This window comes from Camelus bactrianus, chromosome 2 (genome assembly GCF_048773025.1).
Source record: "Camelus bactrianus isolate YW-2024 breed Bactrian camel chromosome 2, ASM4877302v1, whole genome shotgun sequence".
In the NCBI taxonomy this organism is placed as follows: Eukaryota; Metazoa; Chordata; class Mammalia; order Artiodactyla; family Camelidae; genus Camelus; species Camelus bactrianus.
Genome location: NC_133540.1, coordinates 136,229,134 through 136,246,942, shown reverse-complemented (window position 1 = coordinate 136,246,942; position 17,809 = coordinate 136,229,134). Strand labels below are relative to the sequence as shown.

General features: G+C 61.9%; 1 protein-coding gene and 2 long non-coding RNA genes across 14 annotated transcripts in view; 1 reads left to right on the top strand and 2 right to left on the bottom strand.

Moving 5' to 3' along the window:
• Positions 1–10,449, bottom strand: part of DGKQ (diacylglycerol kinase theta) — a 17,295-nt gene extending 6,846 nt beyond the window's left edge. For 2 of the 12 annotated variants that reach the window (XR_012502046.1, XM_074352227.1), the window contains exons 1-22: positions 10,032–10,449; positions 8,090–8,169; positions 7,254–7,353; positions 6,730–6,815; positions 6,513–6,638; positions 6,080–6,233; positions 5,930–6,001; positions 5,691–5,791; positions 5,357–5,598; positions 5,183–5,273; positions 5,018–5,072; positions 4,830–4,891; positions 4,401–4,551; positions 4,016–4,054; positions 3,278–3,393; positions 1,787–1,938; positions 1,444–1,592; positions 1,142–1,320; positions 738–838; positions 458–604; positions 246–357; positions 8–160 (exon numbers count right to left, since the gene is read on the bottom strand). Coding sequence is in view for 9 of the 12 variants with exons in the window: in XM_074352227.1 (XP_074208328.1) it covers positions 8–160; positions 246–357; positions 458–604; positions 738–838; positions 1,142–1,320; positions 1,444–1,592; positions 1,787–1,938; positions 3,278–3,393; positions 4,016–4,054; positions 4,401–4,551; positions 4,830–4,891; positions 5,018–5,072; positions 5,183–5,273; positions 5,357–5,598; positions 5,691–5,791; positions 5,930–6,001; positions 6,080–6,233; positions 6,513–6,638; positions 6,730–6,815; positions 7,254–7,353; positions 8,090–8,169; positions 10,032–10,305 (2,742 nt within the window). In the remaining 3 variants the exon portion in view is untranslated. Of the gene's footprint in view, positions 1–7; positions 161–245; positions 358–457; positions 605–737; positions 1,321–1,443; positions 1,593–1,786; positions 1,939–3,277; positions 3,394–4,015; positions 4,055–4,400; positions 4,552–4,829; positions 4,892–5,017; positions 5,073–5,182; positions 5,274–5,356; positions 5,599–5,690; positions 5,792–5,929; positions 6,002–6,079; positions 6,234–6,512; positions 6,639–6,729; positions 6,816–7,253; positions 7,354–8,089; positions 8,170–10,031 lie in introns of those variants that run through there. The other 10 variants (XM_074352241.1, XM_074352275.1, XM_074352238.1 and 7 more) reach the window with 9 other exon arrangements.
• Positions 8,178–17,410, top strand: LOC123618047 (uncharacterized). Its single transcript, XR_006726391.2, has 3 exons — positions 8,178–9,782; positions 13,666–13,911; positions 16,977–17,410. It is a non-coding gene; the product is annotated as an uncharacterized LOC123618047 (long non-coding RNA).
• On the bottom strand, positions 12,590–17,795 carry LOC141574954 (uncharacterized). The gene is made up of 2 exons (XR_012502110.1): positions 17,472–17,795; positions 12,590–14,365 (listed from the first exon to the last, which is right to left on the bottom strand). It is a non-coding gene; the product is annotated as an uncharacterized LOC141574954 (long non-coding RNA).
• Between the last annotated feature and the right edge of the window lie 14 nt (positions 17,796–17,809).

The window sequence follows — 17,809 nt, the reverse complement described above, 5'->3', positions numbered from 1 at the left end:
AACATACCTTGGGGCCTGCAGCTGAGATGATCATGTGCCCGGGAGCCTGGACCCAGGGCTCGCCATCCACCTGCACAGGTGTGGCCTTGAGGAGGGTGACACGGAAGTAGGACCCCTGGGCGATGCGGATACCAGAGCGCAGCCCACCCTGGACCTGACCCTGGGGGCCGAGAGAGCGAGCCTCACTCAGCGGGCCCTGGCGGACACCTCAGCCCTGGTCCCCATCCCCCGGCCCCCACACTTACCATGTGCACGACTCCCGTCACCCCCACCACCTCCAGCAGCCCGTCATCCATGCGTGGCTTCTCGAACTTGGAGTCGCTGTCAGAGCCCCACAGGTCGGCCCCCGAGCCCCAGCTGCACCAGGAGGGAGGGGCATTCAGGTAAGAGTCCCCGCTGGACAGAAGGCCGGAGAAGGGCAGAGCCCAGGAGCCCCCCTCCCCCGCCTCCCTGGCACCTGGGGATATTGATGAAGATGAGGCCCTCGATGCTGGGCAGCTCCACCTCCTGCTGCTCCACCTGCAGCCGGATCTCCCGGTGCAGCCCGCGGGCCTGGCTGAGCTTCTGCAGCCCCACCCGCACATACACGCCCTTGTTGTGGAGCCTGTGGGGCAGGGCAGCCTGCATCACGAGGTGGGGTGCAGCCCCCATGGCAGCCCCCGGGTCCTAGCCCCTGTCCCTCTGTCACTGCCGGGGGCCCCAGGAAGTAACCGCTCCTGCCCCCGTGCCTCCAGCACCTGCTCGTGAACTTGCCAGGCTCTTCCTCCCGAGCCTGGTGGAAGTCCAAGCTCAGCTCTGCATCGATGCCAATCCCACAGTAGTTACTCATGTGTATGATCTAAGAACAGGAAATCCTCCCGTGGCCCAGTCAGCCCCCACCAGGTGCTCCCCACCTCCCCCCAGGTGGGTCCCGCCTCCTGGTCTCAGAGCTGCTTCTGTCTGGTGACTGCCCTGCACCCAAGAGGGGGCAGTGTGGCACATGACCCAGCACGGCCAGTCCCCGCCCTGTGCCTCAGCTTCAGGGGACGGCACTGGCACAGACACCAAGGTGTGCCTGGGACAAGGACAAGGGCCTGGACAGATGTGGTAGTCGCCCACAGGGGCCCAATGGTGCCACACCCTGACCTGGGCACAGCAGTACCTTGGGCGGCTCTGCGTCCACCACACTGCCCTCCCCTCCACCAGCCTCCTGAGCGTCCAGCAGGATGGTCCAGCGGTCCATGAGCACAGCGTCAGCCTCGTCCACCGACAGCAGCACGGAGAATGGGTCCTCTCCACTGTAGCCCGCCCCCCAGCGGAGGACCCGGCCCAGGTCATTCCCTGGGACACCGGCAAGAACCACACTGATTCTCCACAACCACCTGCCCACCACCCCAGGCCCCGACTGAAACAGGGCAGAAGGGACAGGCCCCCGAGCCCCCCCAACCCCCTGGGTGACCTCACCTGTGCCCAGGGGCAGGATGGCCACGGCAGGCTCTTGGCAGGCCAGACGGTGCCGCACCTCCTCCAGGGTGGCGAGCACCCAGCCCACGGTGCCATCCCCTCCACACACCAGCACCCGGAAGCAGGGTACCTGGGAGAACATGTGGAACCTGGCAGCAGGGAGACACGGTATATCCTACCACCAGCCCCATTCACAGCCACGCGACAGGAGGGCACAGGCAGTCACCCCTGGGGCAGAAGCGGGTCGCAGCTCCTCCCACGTCCACGACGGCCCTTGAGGATTCCGCCCGTGAGCCATGCGAGCGCTCTTGCTCCTGCAGCAGTGGGGCCCCACAGGACTCACCCAGGCAGAGGCCCCCCGTTGGTCAGCTCGAAGACCTGGTGCGGGTTCAGCAGCTTCCGGAAACTGCAGAGCAGATCGCGGCCCTTGAGGCCTCCGCTTTTGGGGTTCACAAACACAAGAAGAGGGCAGCAGTCTGGGGGCAGCTTCGTGTGCTGATAGACAGGAGCAGCGTTAGGGCGGGCTCCCATGGCTGCCACCCAGAGGCAGAGCTGCCCCGCTTCCCCACCAGGCTGCCCGGGCAGCGGCGGCCCTGGCCCTAAGCCCCTGGCCAGAGCCCCCTCCTGACAGAGGCACACACAAGCCCCACCTAACCAGTGGCCACTTGGGTCGCCTCCCACAGCAGAGGGGGCACGCACAGTCCACTGGCTGATGGGGCAGGGTGATGCTGGCCAGCCTGGAGCTCCAAGCACACAGGCCATGCCGCACCCGCCATGAGATGAGTCCTCAGACCACACTTGCTGCCTGATCCTTGCGGCCTGCAAGCCCAGGCTGGAAGCCTACGCAGGACTCCATCTGCCCCCTAAGAGCCACCTGGCTCCCAGGGCCCCCAACCACTCACACCGCAGTCAGGAGGGGTGGCCCCTCGGCCTTGGGACAAAGCTCATCCCCTACACACAACCACAGAAACAGTGTCCAAGAGAGTGTGGGAAGGGAGCTGGGGTCCCTACAACAAGGGATGCTGGGTGACGGGAGACAGATAGGCGCAGACATGGTGGGCAGTGGCAGCTCACGAGCTCAGCCGTGGCTCAAGGCCTAGGTAGGACACACTTGGGGTGATGTGTGACCTACTGGGCAGAGTTGCCTACAGTCACCACTTACCCGCTCACCCCAGGGCAGGCAGCTGCCAGGAGAGAGAAAGCACATGTTGGCATCACCCGCCCGTGTCTGCCCACAGGGGCCCTGATCTGCAGTGCCTGCATCCTTGTCTGGACAGTGGGAGAGCCACTGGTCCTGACCCCGCTCGGGGTTGGGGCAGGGCAACTGAGACCTGAGGATGTTGCCCACTCAGCCACAGACCCTAAACTCAGCCCGCTCTAATTCTGCTCAGCCTGAACTAGGGTCACGGGTCATGGACACCTGGGTGGGGTTTCCCTGGGGGCCAGCAAGGCTGAGGACCAAGGCACATACCCAGCACAGGGCGGGCTCCAGGGCACTGCTGGGTCTTTAGGACAGCCTCCAAAGTCTGGCCAGAGGAGGCCCAGGGTGTGAGCAGGGGTCCAGAGGCCTCCTGGGCAGGGAGGGTGGGGCCAGGACCAGTGACTCAAGCGAGACCAAGGGCCATGCACAGTCACAAATACAGGCCAGCCCTCAGGAGGCAACCACTGCAGGGCCACTCAACTGGTGTGCATGCCTCACCACCGGGCTTTGGGCCCTCCCTTGGTGTGAATCAGCCAGGCATAGCCAACTCGGACTTTGTTCCAACTGCTCCAAGTATTAGACAAATCAGCCATAGAGGCCACGCCCCCCAGGCCCCTACCCGGTGCTACTCACCAGCACATCCGGGAGCACCAGGGCAGTCAGCGGCCGGCTGTGAACAGCCGTGTCCCTGACCAGCATATACAGCCGCTCGGCCTCGGCAAAGCAGGCCACGTCCAGCACCACGGCACCTGTGGCAGGTCAGCCATGAGCTCAGGTGTCTGTCCTGGAGCTCCAGCCCCTGTGGTGCCTGGGCCAGGGGCCTTGCCTCCTCCAGCGGGCCAATGGCCTCATCTCTGGCCACGGCCTGCTTCCAGCCAGCCCATCACAAGATGCCCCACGGTGCGTGACTCTCTCCCCTGGGGGGAGGCTGCAAGGACGGCTGGGCTCAGAGACAGGGTGTGCTGAGGGGTACAAGCAAGGCTCCCAGGAGGCAAGGGGAGCAGACGTGCACCTGAGTCTCCCGGCCACGCCGAGCCTCCCAGGACCCGAGAGAGGCACAGAGGGCATGGGTCACTGCTGTGGACCCACAGAGGGGACGCAAGGCTCATGGTACTTCTCTGCCACTTCTCGGTTGATGTGACGTTTTCCGTGATAAAAGATGTGCACCCACAGACGGGTCACGGAGGACACGTCCTCTGCACCTCAGTCACGCTTTGAGGCAAGAGCGTTACAGCCACGAGCCAGGAAATTAAACACAAACGTTTCCTGGGCCCACGGGTCACCAGCGGGATAAAGCGAGAGAGCAGGGCTCACATCTAGCCCATGAGTGGCCTCTGAGCAAACCTGACCTCAGCCTGTGGGGCATCTCACCTTGAGAAGAGTAGACGTGGCTCATGGACACCAGGCCAGCTGCAAAGACGGATTGTGGTCGGGAAGTGCAGCACCTGACCCAGGCCCCGCCTCCCAGGGCTGCCCATCCCAGACAGCACCCCCCACTCCAGGCCCAGGGCCCCCCCCAGGGCCCAGGGCAGGCATCTCAGAAACCCCTCGAAGGAGGTGACGGGGTCTGGGCCCCAGAGGTGAGGACAGAGACCCTCTGGGCCAGAAACCAGCTCAGCAAAGGCTCCAACAGTGACTTGGAGTAGCAGGGGAGCAGGAGGACCCAGCCTTGCACAGCAGCCCACAGGCCTGCTCTCAGGACACCCGCCCTGCCCCGCTGTGACCAAGAGCCTCAGACCAGCCCAGGCAGCCACACCTTTCAGGGACATAGCCTCGTCCAGAAGACTGCTGTACTCCTGGGGAGACAGGCCAGGGGGCAGACCTCCCACAAACAGAGAGACACGTGGGGCCACCGCTCTTCTCTCAGCCACATAGAACCGTGTCTGGCTCATCTGCCGTAGGGACGTCTGTGGGCAGGGGAGGGACACTGAGCAGAGCACAGGGGACGAGCCCCTCCACCCTCCCTGTCCACAAAGGGGGCCGAAGGGAAGATGCCCCAGGCTAAACTCCCCTTGAATGGAAGACGGAGGACACACAGGCTTCCTCCCTTGGGGAACTCAGGGGGAGGGGAAGCCCTGCTGGCCAAGGTTAGCTGCAGGCCAGGATGGATATGGCATCCTAAGAGCAGACTCCCTCTCTGTGAGGCAGAGGCCCTGGCCCGGGGCCAGCGTCCACACCCACTGACCTGCCGGATAGCTTGAAGCCGGCCAAGCAAGAGCTCCTCATCCGCCAGCACCATCCGCTGGACTGCAGGGTTGAGAGACGCCGCCCGTCAGCACCTAAACCCCAGCCACCTCTGCAAACAGCTGCCCGGCGACCCCAGGGCACTGGGGCAGAACTGGCCAGGGCATCAGCTATAGGCTGCCTACTCACCTTGCCTGCTGCCCATGAGCACCTCCAGCAGCTGGAAGCCCTCCGGACCCTCATCCTGTAGGGATGGACTTTGGAGTATCAGGCCTGGATCCCCCCCACCCCACCAGGACCCACACGGGGCAACCACCCTGGGCTGGCTGGGACCAGGGCAGCCCGAGTACACACCTGGCGTCCAAGCAGTGGGAGGACCTCCAGCACCACAGTCTGGGCCGTGCTCTGCGGGGTCACACGGAGGGACACGTAGGCCACACCGACCCTGCAGGGGACGAGTTCAGGAGCTCTGGTGGCATGGCCCCCACCCTCTCCTGCCAGCACCCCTGCCCCAGGCCTGGGCCTCACTTGAGCCAGGCAGGGTAGATCTTCAGGACCTCCTGGGTGCGGGGCAGAGCACGAATGACCCAGGCCTCGGGAACGTCTCGGGACCCTGGGCCTCTACTACCCTCGTCCTCGGCAGTCCCACCGCTCCAGACCTTCCCCAGGGCCTCGGTGTCAGCGTCACCAGCCTGAGTGGGTGGGGGGAGCGCCTGCAGCTGGAAGGCCTGGGGGTCCTCCGTGATGTAGTAGGCCCGCAGCGCCGCCTCCTGCAGTGGGGGCCGGTGTGACAGGAGCCAGGCCGTGCCGGGCGCCCTGCAGCTCCCCCCAGGAGTGGGCCGGCAAGGCAGCTCCTTCTCACCAGCACCTCCTGGCTCCTGGCCAGGCGGGGGACGCTGATGACACGGAAGTGGTTTCTCTGCACTGTGTCGTTGCCATCGAAGATCTTCAGAGTTTGCTTGCCTGGGCCACAGGGAAGTGGGTGCAAGTACATGGGGTCGGGGATGGGAAGGGGAAATGGGGGACAATATGGGGGCAGAATAAGGGATGAGCGAACAGGAGATGGGATGGGGGACTGGGCAGCAGCTAAAGGCCACTTACTGGACTCCGGCGCTGCCACCTCTTTACCAGGGCCAGCAGGGGCGCTTCCGTCCACACCGTCGTCCCCATCACCTGTGGGAGGTCTCAGCTGGCCTCAATCAAGGCCTGCCCTCCCCAGCCCAGTGCCGGTCCTCGCTGCCCGTCGCTCACCTGGCTCCGGGGCCGCGCTCTCGGAGATACGAAAGCAGTGCATCTTGCTGAAGTTGCGGGACAGCAAGCGCACGCACGCTGGGGGCAGGACCATAGTGCGCAGGCGCCCGAAAGTGCACTCGGGGGTGAGCACCGCGGAGCAGACCGAATGGGCCTGGGGCGGGGGTTGGGGGTCAAACTTGAGCTGGGGTGACTCCCCAGAGGTCCACACTGAGCGCCCCTGGTGGGGGGTTGGGCGCCACCCGCCAACCAGAAGAAGCCCTGATTCTCCCCTGTACATCCGAACCCCCACTCCCCAAAGTCGGAAAAGAGTGTGATGCAAACAAGCTCGGCGAGAAGGGGCGCCCCCACAACCCCTACCCTGCTTTGCCAGTGGACGGTGCAGCCCGCCCCCGCAGGCCCCGCCCCCAGGCCCCGGCCCCGCCCCGCCCACCTGGACACCGCACCACTCGCAGCGAACACCGGCCAGCACGTCGGAAGAGCTGCACGTCTTCCGGCAGAACTCGCAGCGCGCGCCCGAGGACAGGTTCCCCTCCCGCCAGTGGTGGTGGTGTGTGTCCTGCGGAGAGGGCTGTCAGCGGGCTCGGCAGGGCCCCGGTCCCCCAGTGGCCCTCGACCAGGCTCAGGCGTCCCTGGCCCTGCGCACTCACGGGGTCCCGGTGCCCGTCCAGGTGGCACTGGCGGCAGTCGCTGCAGGCGAAGGGCACACATTCGGGGTGAACGTGCAGCTCACACACTGCGGGGCGGGCAGGGTTAGGGGCCTCTCGCCGCTCCCCCGCGACCCCGCCTGCCTGCTTCCCGCCGGCCTCTCAGCTCTGGCCGGGTCCGCCCCGGCCCTGGCCGCACTTTCTTTAACCTTCCTGGGCCCAACGTGTACAGCAGGAGCAGTCCCCCATCCCTCAGCGGGATGGGAGCCAGCTTCTCCCCGTCCAGCCCACCTCAGCAAGCAGCCCGCGCCTCTGCGCCCCCCCCCCCCCGAGCCCCTGCGCCCCTGCGGCCCCGGCACCTGCCTCCCTGCGCTGGCAAGTCTAGAATCGGCAAACACTGCCGCCCCGCCCCTCCCCAAACCAGAGCAGTCGCCTGATCGCAGGGAGGCCTGGGCCACCCTGGGCAGGTCCCTGTGAGGGGGTGGGGCTCAGACCCCAAGGGTGCGGAGCAGGCTCGAGGCAGATACCTTCGCAGCGAAGCGCCGGCGCCTCCAGGCCCTTTCGGCAGACCGCACAGAACTTGCGCTTGTAGTGACCCCGGGGGCCAAAGCAGTGGGCCACAGGGACCTGGAAGGGGCAGAGCACTGCCTTAGCCTGGGGCCTACAGCCGGGCGCCACACCCCTGATCCCGTCCCGCAAGCGCCACTTCTTCTGTCCCAGGGAGCTCCCACCACCATCTGCCTGACCACTATATGCCCCTGAATCTCCCTGAGCACTATTAACACGGTGCTGTGTGTGCCTCTCGCCTCTGCAGGCTCCCAAGGAGTCCTGCTGGGGACTGCCCAGCACGCCCATGCCCCATTCCCTGTGCAGGACGAATTCAGGGTGGCCCCAGGCTGTGATCTCTGACAGCCCCTTCTGCAGCTCAGGCCCCAGCTGGTCCTGCCCAGGCCTGATCCAGCTGTGCAGGCCCTGACCACTCCCCCAAGCCTGTTGCCCTCCATGATGCATTTTGGCCCCTGGATTAAAGCACAGGTGAATGGAGGCCCAATGACAGGCAGGAGAGGCAGTGCTGGGTACCTGGGACCCCGGAGAACCACAGGGCCAGGGTCAGAACCACCAGGAAGTGAGGCCCAGCCTCTGCCCAGGGAGGGGCCCACGTGCAGGGATGCAGTCTGCGGCTCAGAAGCCCAGACCAGCACAAGGGGACACTCCCACCCCAGCCCCTCAGGGCTTGTGCCACTGCCCACCCTATCCAACCCACCAGCCTGACTCCCAGCCCAGCCCCTGCCACAAGAGCTGGCCTCCCCAGACCCTCCACACCCTCCCCTGGCAAGTGCAGTAGCCCACGCTCCATACGCACGCGGACCAGGCTGGGGGCCACGCTCGTACAGGGGGTCTTCACGTGCTTCACGCACTTCTCATGGGACATGAAGTTGCAGACTGTAGGAATGAGAGCCTGTGAGTTGGCCCCCGTCCTGCACAGGAATCAAGAGACCCCAGGGCATCTTGGGAGGGAGGCCGCAGCCAGTGGCACTGATGGGCTGCAGCCTTCCGTGAGGGGCAGAGAGCCCATCACAGTGGGCTTGCTCTCCCAGACCTGACGGGGGTGGTTTCGCAGTGGTGAGCCACTGCCATGCCCCAGCCCCGTCCCACTGCAGGAATAATGGGCAGAGTGATTCCCACCCTCCTAACCCTCACCCTGGTCCTAGAAGCAGAGGGAGGGCCCAGCGACAGCCTGATCCCCTGCCCCACCTCTGAGAGCCCAGAGCAGGAGCAGGGCCCTGGGTGCCTCAGACTATCCTGGATGATGGTGTATTCTGGTGTCCTGGGAGCGGCCCCTGCCCACCCCCACCCCCACATGCAGTCTTTGCTGAGGGTGGGCGGGCAGGTGGGCACCTGGCCAGCTCCTGCATCTCCACCTACCCCCAAGACCGGCTTCGCCAGGGCCAGGGACACCCTTCCCTGACTCTATACATCTGCATACACCCCTAATTACCCCTCCCATGCATAACGCACCTGCTCAGACTACAGCCAGCCTGTGATAGACCAGGACCACCCCCCACCACCTGAGGCAGGCAAGGTGGCTGGCCCAGTGAGGGTGGCACCTGCCCCTGCCCAGAGGGGTGGAGGCCCAGAAGCTCCAAAGGCAGTGAGCTATGCTCACAAGGCCTGCGGGGCAGCGAGGGGGCACCGTACCCATCCTGGGGAGGCACAGAGCAGGTCAGCTCCCTTCCAGGCACCAGACTGGCTCTGCATGGAAGGCAGCAGCTGCAGGTGGCGCCCGGCTTCCCCTTCTGGCCCACAGAGATAGCCCCTGCTCCCTCCTCCACATCCTGGGTGCTCCCGGACAGGGGAAGGGGCTCTTCCTCCCACACCCTTGTCAGGCCCCTTTGCTCCCCAAGGTCACCAGCTGCCACATCACCCCCACTTCCCTTCCATGAACTTCTTCCCCCCTCTGCCCTTGAAGCCCACCTGCAGGAAGTCATACCCCTGAGGGGACCCTGCCTTCTCCTGCCAGTTCCCCTTGAGGAGGACATCATGCGTGAGGAGCACAGCCTCCTGTACCCAGATCCAGCCAAGCATCCTCTGCAGGCCCTGGCCTGAGTGGTCCCTAGCCCCCAGAGCCAAAAGCCTGTTTCCCTGAGCAGGACAGGCACAAGCCCGGTCCCCTGTGGAGGGGAGCAGGACTGGAAGCATGCGTGTCAGCTGCCTGGGAGCCAGAGGAGGGAGGGCCTCCTCGCCCAGCCAGGCTGGCTTGGTGGCTGGGTGGAAGCCCTGTCAGGGCACGTCACACTCACGGCGGCAGGCCCCGGCCCAGCTCTCTGGGAGTCTGAGCCTGGGCAGCACCAGCACTCGGCCGCTATGGGCAGCAGCAGGCACTCAGGGGAGACTGACCCGGCCAGGCCCCAGGAGCCAGTGGTCCAGGCCAACTCTACCTGGCTACAGTGCTACCCCTTGCTGCCTGCTCAGGGCTGGCTGGCTTCACCCCTCTCGCGTCACTGCACCTGCACGGTGCGGCTGCGATGTCCTTCCCCCATCGGATCCCAACCCAGGTGAGGAAGCCCAGGGAACAGTTCTTTCCACCTTCCTCGGGGAGGGGGCCAAGGCCATTTGACGCCTTCAGACCCCAGAGGAGCGGGTCCTCATCACTTCCCCGGGAAGGTCTGGGCCTGGCACACTCCTGCCCAGAGGGGCAAGGAGCTCTGTCCTGGGGAGGCCATTGCTGGCAGTGCAGAGGTCAGAGGTGAGATGCCCGTTCTGGGCCAGGGGCTGGGGTCTACAGTGGGGTCGCGGGCGCTCACCATCACACAGGATGCCGGCCAGCCCCCAGATGAAGTCGGAGCAGAGGTGGCAGAACGTGGGCTTGGTGAGCGTCACTTTCCTGAAGCTGTGGCCGGGCGCGGAGGGGCCAGGTGGCCTGGCGCCTGGCCGCTCTATCCCTGACCCTGGCCCGGACCCCGGCCCCAGTCGCGAGCGGCTTCCGGCGCCCAGCTCCGGGCTGGAGGTTGGGCTGCCCGGGCGCGGGGAGCCACCGCTAAGCCAGGCGCGGGCCCCGGACTCAGCTGCCGCCGCCATCCCCGGCCAGGGCAGCCCAAGCCCCAGCGGCGGACGAGTGCCGGGTCCGCGCTGAGGGCGAGAGGGGCCGCGGTCCCCTGCGATACCCCCGCGGTCCGCCGTGGTCCGCACGGGGCTTCCGACTGCGCCCACCGCCACTGCGCAGGCGCGGCCCAGCAGGGCGGGGCGAGGGGCGGGGAAGGGCGGGTCTTGAGGGCGGGGCCATGTGAAGGGCGGGGCCTGTTGTTGGGGACGGGGCGTTGGCGGGGCACTGCCGGGCTGGCCCGCGGATCCCGGAGTAGGCTGGGGTCCGAGCCGTGCGGCCTGGTGGACAGGTTATGTTTTTGGTGGCCCGAAGACTCAGGCCAGTAGCCGGAATCCGGTTCCTGGCACACTGCCTTCAGACCCCGAAGCGAAGGGTTTGCACCTCGGGGCCCAGGCATGCGCCTGCGCAGACGGACACCTCCCACGCGGCACCTGGATCCCGCGAGTGGCTCGCGGTTGGGCAGGGCGACGTGGAGAGCGCTCCGCCCTGCTCTGGGTCCCCAGAGTGGGGTTTGGAGGCCAGGCTCGGCCCTCGGGGTCCCCCTGGAGTCAGTGGGGCGGGAAAGGGGCTGAGATCCCAGGGTGGGGGTCCCAGATTGAGGTCTGGAGAGGACCCAGAACCTCTGGGTCCACGTCTAGGCGTCCATGGTGGAGGAGGCGGGCGATGGAGATGGCCCTGGGGCTGAGATGGCCTGCCTCCCCTGCATGCTCCAACCAGCCTTGCATGGGCGGCTCTTGTCTGCAAGGTCTTGGGAGGCGTGGACCTTGCCCAGCCGCGAGCAACCCCAGGAGCTAGGCCCCTGTCCTCATCACAGACCGGACTCCTGGCCAGCGATAGCCAGGGCCTGCAGCCCGCCGGGACGCTGTTGTCCCGCCTGCTTGCGGATGGTCTCTTGCAAAAGGATTTTCCTCCCATCAGCTCTGCCTTGGGAGCCAGAGGGTCTGGCACCCTCCTGCATGGCCTGGCAGCTGACCTGTCTGTGCTCTGTCTCAGGCCTCCTGGACCCTTCCTCGTTGTGAAAGAACCTCCTCCACCACACTCCCAGGGGATGCAGTGAATCCCAGCCCCCAAACTGCCCCCCTCCCCCGAGTTGTCTTTTCCAGTCGGTGCTGGAGAGGTGTCCAGGCGGGTCACCCTGCCCCACTCCGGGGTCCCTGCCCCTGTGGCCCTGACTGCGAATTGCAGTGGGAGTGACCAATCTGGGCATCATGGGCCAAGGGGCCTCCCTGGGACCTGGCTGGTCCCTGCCTTGTTTTTGTGAGCTATCCTGGAGCCAGGCCCCCACCCCAGCAGGGCGAGCAGGGGCAGCAGGGCCCCAGAGGAAGAGAAAACTAGGGCAGGGGAGGAAGCCAGGGGAGGATAATATAGAGGAAAATGCCTGGAGGCTGAACTTGCTGTGAGGGGCTGCAGAGAGGGGACAGAGGGAAGAGATGGGTGGCTGAGAGAGGGAGGGTGGTGCCAGGGGCTGGCCTGAAGAGCAGAATGGCAGACCCCTGAGAAGGTGGGCGGGAGCTTGGCCTGGTTGTGCACCTGGAGTCCTGGGCTGGCTTCCCTGCTCCCCTGGGGCTGAGTTCTAGGGCAGATAGACAACAACACACTGAAAAACCAGCCCGAAATGCCACTTAGTGTCTTGGTGCCAGCCATGGATGGGAGGAGCCAGGACTGAGTGACCATGAGGACAGACATCCTGGGAGTGGAACAAGAGCCCTGGGGCAGAGTGATGCTGGAAAGGCAAGGACACCCCTTCCTGTGGGGCTCCTCAGGTGGCCCCTGGGTACTGGAGCATCGGAGCATCAGGCTTACTGCCCACCTCCCCCTCCCAGCCTCAACCCATGTGGCCTGAGGGCCCACTCCTCCCTGTCTCCTCAGCACATCCCCCAACCTGCCTCAGGCCGACCTGCCTCCCCGGTGGCCCAGCCACGCGCCTGCGAGATGTGGAGGTTTCTACTGAAGCCCAGTCCCCATAATCCAAACCACAGCCGGCTTCTAAGGAAATAGGATTTCAGCACACACCTTTCTCCCTCTGTGAGAAAGTGGAGAGCAGGGAAAACAACTTGAAAAGGAAAACCCACATCTGACAATTTCTGCAGAACTCAAACTGCGCTTTCTGATCCAGTATAGTAACTAAAATGGCAAACCTACTTCCATCAAACTGTCCCATGAATTTCTTAGAAACCTTCCAAAATAATTAACAGCTTCTAGGTGAAGCTTAAACTTAAACCTTTGCTTGGGACATTTAACAAAATTCCAGACAGTCAATTTAAACAACAGACATTTATTTCTGTTGGTTCTAGACGCTGGAAGTCTGAGATCAGGGTGCCAGCCTGGTTGTTTCTGGTGAGGGCCCACTTCCTGGCCTGCAGACAGAGAGAGAGAGAACTGACCCCACACCTTACGATCTCATCTGACCCTAATTACCCCCAAAGGCCTACCTGCAAATACCATCACATGGGGTTAGAGTTTCAATTTACTAATCAGCGGGAGAATCTACTGTTGTTTAAGCCACCCAGTTTGTGGTGCTTTGTTCTGGGAACCCAGGAAACCTGACGTTCCCACAGACTCTGCCAGCCTGACCAGAAGGCCCAGAAATGGCCAGTCCTGCATTATTTGGTGACTGGATTCTCACCCCACATTTCGTCTTGGGCTCCACTGGTGGGTCTGTGTCCTGCTGCAGTAGGTGCTGCCCCTCAGTTCTATATCAGCAGGCTTGGGTGTTGGTGCCAGACCTTGCCTGTTACAAAAAGCACTTCTGGGAACATTCTTGTCCATGTGTTTGGATACCTTGTGCACACATGTCTACATGTTTACCTTTACTTCTTAGAAAACAATCCCAAACAGCTCTCCAAAAATGAAAGTTCACACTTCTACCAGCAGGAGACTTCCCTCTCTTCTGCTGCCCACTTTGGCCAGCCCTGGACACCAGCAGTCTCACATCCCAGCCTCTCTGGTAACGGTGCAGAGGTATCTACGTTGCTGTGGCTTTTGCCACCCAGTGGCGAGGGAGGCCAGCACCTGGTCCCAGATCGGTCTGCATCTACAGCTGTTCTGATGAGACACTGCTAGGTGTCTTTGTCACTTTTTTATTGAGTCCTTTTCTTATTGATTTATAGGAATTCTTTATGCATTCTGGAAGTGACTCCTTTGTCAATTACAGCCCATTCTCAGTCTTCTTAAACTTACTCTCTATAAAGTCGCCACGAGCTTAGAATCCCTGAGTCCTCGAATGCTGATCAGCCACTCTGGGGAAACTCGGAGTTGCTTCCCGTCAGCCTCTGGTCACAACATATTCACCGATGGGTCAACACGGAACCCCGTTGCATGTGTTTTCCATTCAGGGCCGCCTATTGGAGGCACACTGTTGACTCACCAGCACTGACCCTCCGGCCAGCGGCGCTGTCCCTTGTCCTCAACGGAGCTCGCCCGATGCCGGAGCTCCTCTGGGGGCACGGCCCAGTTTCTCACGCAGAATGCTGGGTGGAACGAGCACAAGGCTGGGGCCCGTATAAGCAGCAAAATCACCAGCCGAGAGCACAAGAGTGGAAATGCAGCACCGAACCGACGGGAGGAGGACACGCTCACCGGTGAGTGGACGCAGGAAGGCCGGGCCTTGGTTTCCAATGCTCGGCACACGGCCACAGGCAACCTCAAAGGTGCCGTGAGGGTAGATGGTGGGGACAATGGGTCTTCGCAAAGACAGAACCCGGAAATATTGGGATGGACTGCGTCCACACCCTCCTGCACATCACCTTCTCAGTGGTGGTTCTGGGTCAAAGGCATTCTTTATTTCCCTCTGTGCCAGCTGGTCAGCCTTTCCCTTCTGGGAAGGGCCTTTGAGTCCTGTTCAAGCACCTGCCTGCCCTGAGGCTGTGAAGATGCTCCTGTCTGAGGAAGAGGGCTGTCTGTCTCCAAGTGTACACCTGCCAGCCTCCAGGCGGTGTGATGTGAAGTGGTCTCATGTCCACTCAGCCGACACATGGCCAGTCAGTGTGATGCGGGCCAGTCCAGGTTTGGGGCAGCCTGAGGTTGATGGGCTGTCTTTAAGAAAAATGCAAAATTATTATGATAAAATTAGATACACATTTATTCAGAATGAGAGAAAATCACAACAAAGTGAACATTAAAAACACTGACAAATGGCACAAACATCACAAAATCCAGGAAAAAACCCTACAACTTTCATTCATAACTGCTTCCTACTCCACAATGATTCTGTTTTCATCTACATTTTTATTGTCTCTTTTTATAACAATTTCGTAATGTCATTGTCCAGGGAGAGAAGAGAGAGAAAAACTCATTCCTGGTTGTGTCATGCACATTGCCGAGGCTGCTGCCAAGCCTGGAGACAACTTTGTTGAGTCTGTCTCATCTGGAAGCTGAGGCGGCTCAGGGTAGTGCACTTTTCTTGTGTCATGACTCATCCAAAACGCCCCTGTGCTCTGACGGGCCTTCTTACATGGTGCCCTTGTCACACTGACTGTGGGGTCCACTCTGTCTTGTCAGTGTCAGCGTTTCCTGTGAAGTCAGCAGGATGTCCAATCCTTTCCCCAAAGTGCATGTGACTCACTCCTTCCCCTGGCTAACTGCCAGGGGTGTTCCTGGAAGCTGTTTTCTGCACCCGGATGTCTGGTGTTGACTTCGCTAAGCAAGGAAGTGACAGTGAGGGACAGACATGTCCATGACCCACAGACGTTCCCACCACTCAGCTTCCCCTTGGCCAGACCCCGAAAGTGCCACCCCAGCCCCACCCCAGCAAGAGGGGAAGTGTGACGGGGACCCAAGATAGTGTGGGAACCGCTGTGGTCATGCTGTCCTAGTTTAGCAAATGTCACAAAACCATGTGAGTGTATGACCCAGGCCCTCATGAACCCAGGCCACTGTGCGGACCCACGTGTCCCTGCTGTGCCACGCCGTCCACGCGGTTCTGGAAGACAGTCCCAGTATAGGCTGGCAGAAGCCCTCTGCATGTGTTCCAGGCATGGGCAGGGCCATGTCCCCTCCAGAGGCTGCTCCTGGAGCCCTGTTCTGGGCCCTCCCCAACTCGCGGCCCCTCCTCCATCATCAAAGCCAGCAGCACTGCACCTTCGTTCTAAAATGTGTACCCAGGTTTGTTTTCATCAGACAGGGTGAGGTGACAGTCACGGAGACACCTGCCTTTGAAGAAAGAATTTATGACATTTCTCAAGAGGAGGGACCCCGCAACATGCAGGGACACTGGGACCACAGCTTTGAGTCAGGAAACAGAAGCAGGAGTGGAGACAATGTGGCCCAGAGCCTTTATTGGGGTTTTCGCAGGAAGGGATGGGTGAGGCAGTCCAGGTACACACAGTCAATTGAGGACTGGACGTTTTGAATGATTTTGGCAGCCTGAGCTCTGGGGACAGCCTCTGGCTGTTGGGTACATGGCCCTGGGGTGAGCTGGTGCAGATGGGACATCAGCATGGCATGTGAGAGGGGGGAGAAGGGCTGGCAGGGGTGGGGGCTCTGGTCCCATCCATTTGTGGGGAGGCTCAGTTGGTTCCAGGAACTGGCTGGTCCAGGAAGGGCAGCCTCTCCAGGACCAAGACCCCGAGTGCCAGAGCACCCAAAATACCGAAAATAAGCCACTATCACCAGTACAGTTAGAGACAGACAGGGGGACAGAAGGGAAATCATTCTCACCTGCTTAGAGATACAGGCCAGATTTTTTTAAAGACAAAAATCAGGATTTTGTTTAAGAGAAGAAAGGTTGGTGGTGCTGCCTGGTCCTCTTCCAGCCAGAGACAGCGACAAAATACCAAACAGAAAAATAAATGAATAAAGAAATGAGGAGGGAGAAAAGAATGGAAGACAAGACTGATGTAAGAGCATAGAGGGGAGAAAACAGACCCCTATGTTCCTGTTTTTCACCTGGAAAAGTTAAGGGTGCCTCACCTGGAAAACCACACTATGCCACTGTGGTCCCACCACCAGGACCCTGCTCCCCAGCACCCAGTTAATCTTCCATCTCCAGACCCTTAGCTTAGTCACACCGGCAGAGCGCACACTCTGGGTCGTGGGGGCGGCTGGGAGCCACTGCCTGCACACCCGTGTTCCCCTCACAACCCTGCATACCCCTTAGTCTCTGGGTGTATTTCGAGCCCCATGAGGTGCAGCTGCTGTTGTGTGTGTCGCTGCGTTACGTTCATGTACAGTAGGCTCTTTGTGCTGCGTCTCATCCCTCCCTGCATCTCCAGGGACAGGATCCTTCTTTTCCTGGAAGGACACCAATCACCGCTTCGGTAAAGGGGGTCAGTGGAGACACATGTTCAGACTTTGTTTCTCTGGAGTGTCTTTATTTGACCTCCGTTTTCGAAGTAGACTTTTTGCTGGAGGTAGAAGTCTGGCTATGAGTTATTTGCCTTGAAGTTTTTGTTTCCTCGTCTGCTGGTTTCAGTCGCCTCGGCTGGAAGTCAGTGTTCTTCCTTGTGGTTCCGCACTTCAAGGGTTGCAGGCCCTCTTTTCCTCCTGCTGCTTTGAAGGTGTTCCCTTTGTCTTTGGTTTCTGCTTTTCATTACAAGCTTGGATTCTGCTTTCTTTCTACTTTTCCTCCGGCTACAGAGCACCTCTTGATTCTGTGGCTGGATGGCTTCCATCACGTTAAGAACATTATCAGTTCCTGTCTCTTCAGATGCTGTCTCTGTCACCGACCCAAGGGACTGGCAACAGCGACTGGCTCCAGGTGGGTTCTACTGACTGAGGGAGGACGTGCAGGGAAGGGGTCCTCCCCTGGGTTCCGAGACCTTCGGTTGGTGGGGAAGATGCTGTGCGACCTCCAGGACAGGCAGGTATACAGACACACACATGCAGCATATGCATGCAGCTGAAAGCTTAAACACCTACACCGCTGACCGCCACCTCCCCAACACCCAGGCCAGGCTGCCTGGCTGTCCTGAAGAGACGTCCACTTGGCTTCTTAAAGGCAGCTTAGCTCTCTGGCCACCCCTGCTGCTTTACAACCGCGCCCCTCTCCGAAAACGGCACACCCCCACGCTGCCGCAGTCAAATTCCTTAGGGTCACCAGTCCACCTTCCAAATGTGTCCCACATCTGACCACCTCTGCCCACCGCCCAACCATCGCAGGTCTGAGCCATGCGTTAGGCTCCTTCCTGCTCCGAGGGCCGACCTTATGAAGCGTTGCAGATGACGGTTCTCACCCGTGCGGCTAAAAACCAGGTGCTTTCCAAGTGCCCACAGCGCGCTCAGCGCCTCAGCGCGGGAGGGGACGGAGGGGCACTACCTGCTGGGGGCTGCCGACCCTTTGCCCCCTACACCTACTGCCCCGGCCCCGCCGCCACGTCCACGGCCCCAGCCTCCGGCCCCACTGCCTCGCGCCCACATCCCCGCCCCCGCCCACTCCCTCCTGACCCCGCCCATATCTACCGCTTTCCCCCTCCCCAGACACGCCCCTCCCACAGCCCCGCTCCACGCCCACCACCCCGGCACCGCCTCCCACCTTCCGCC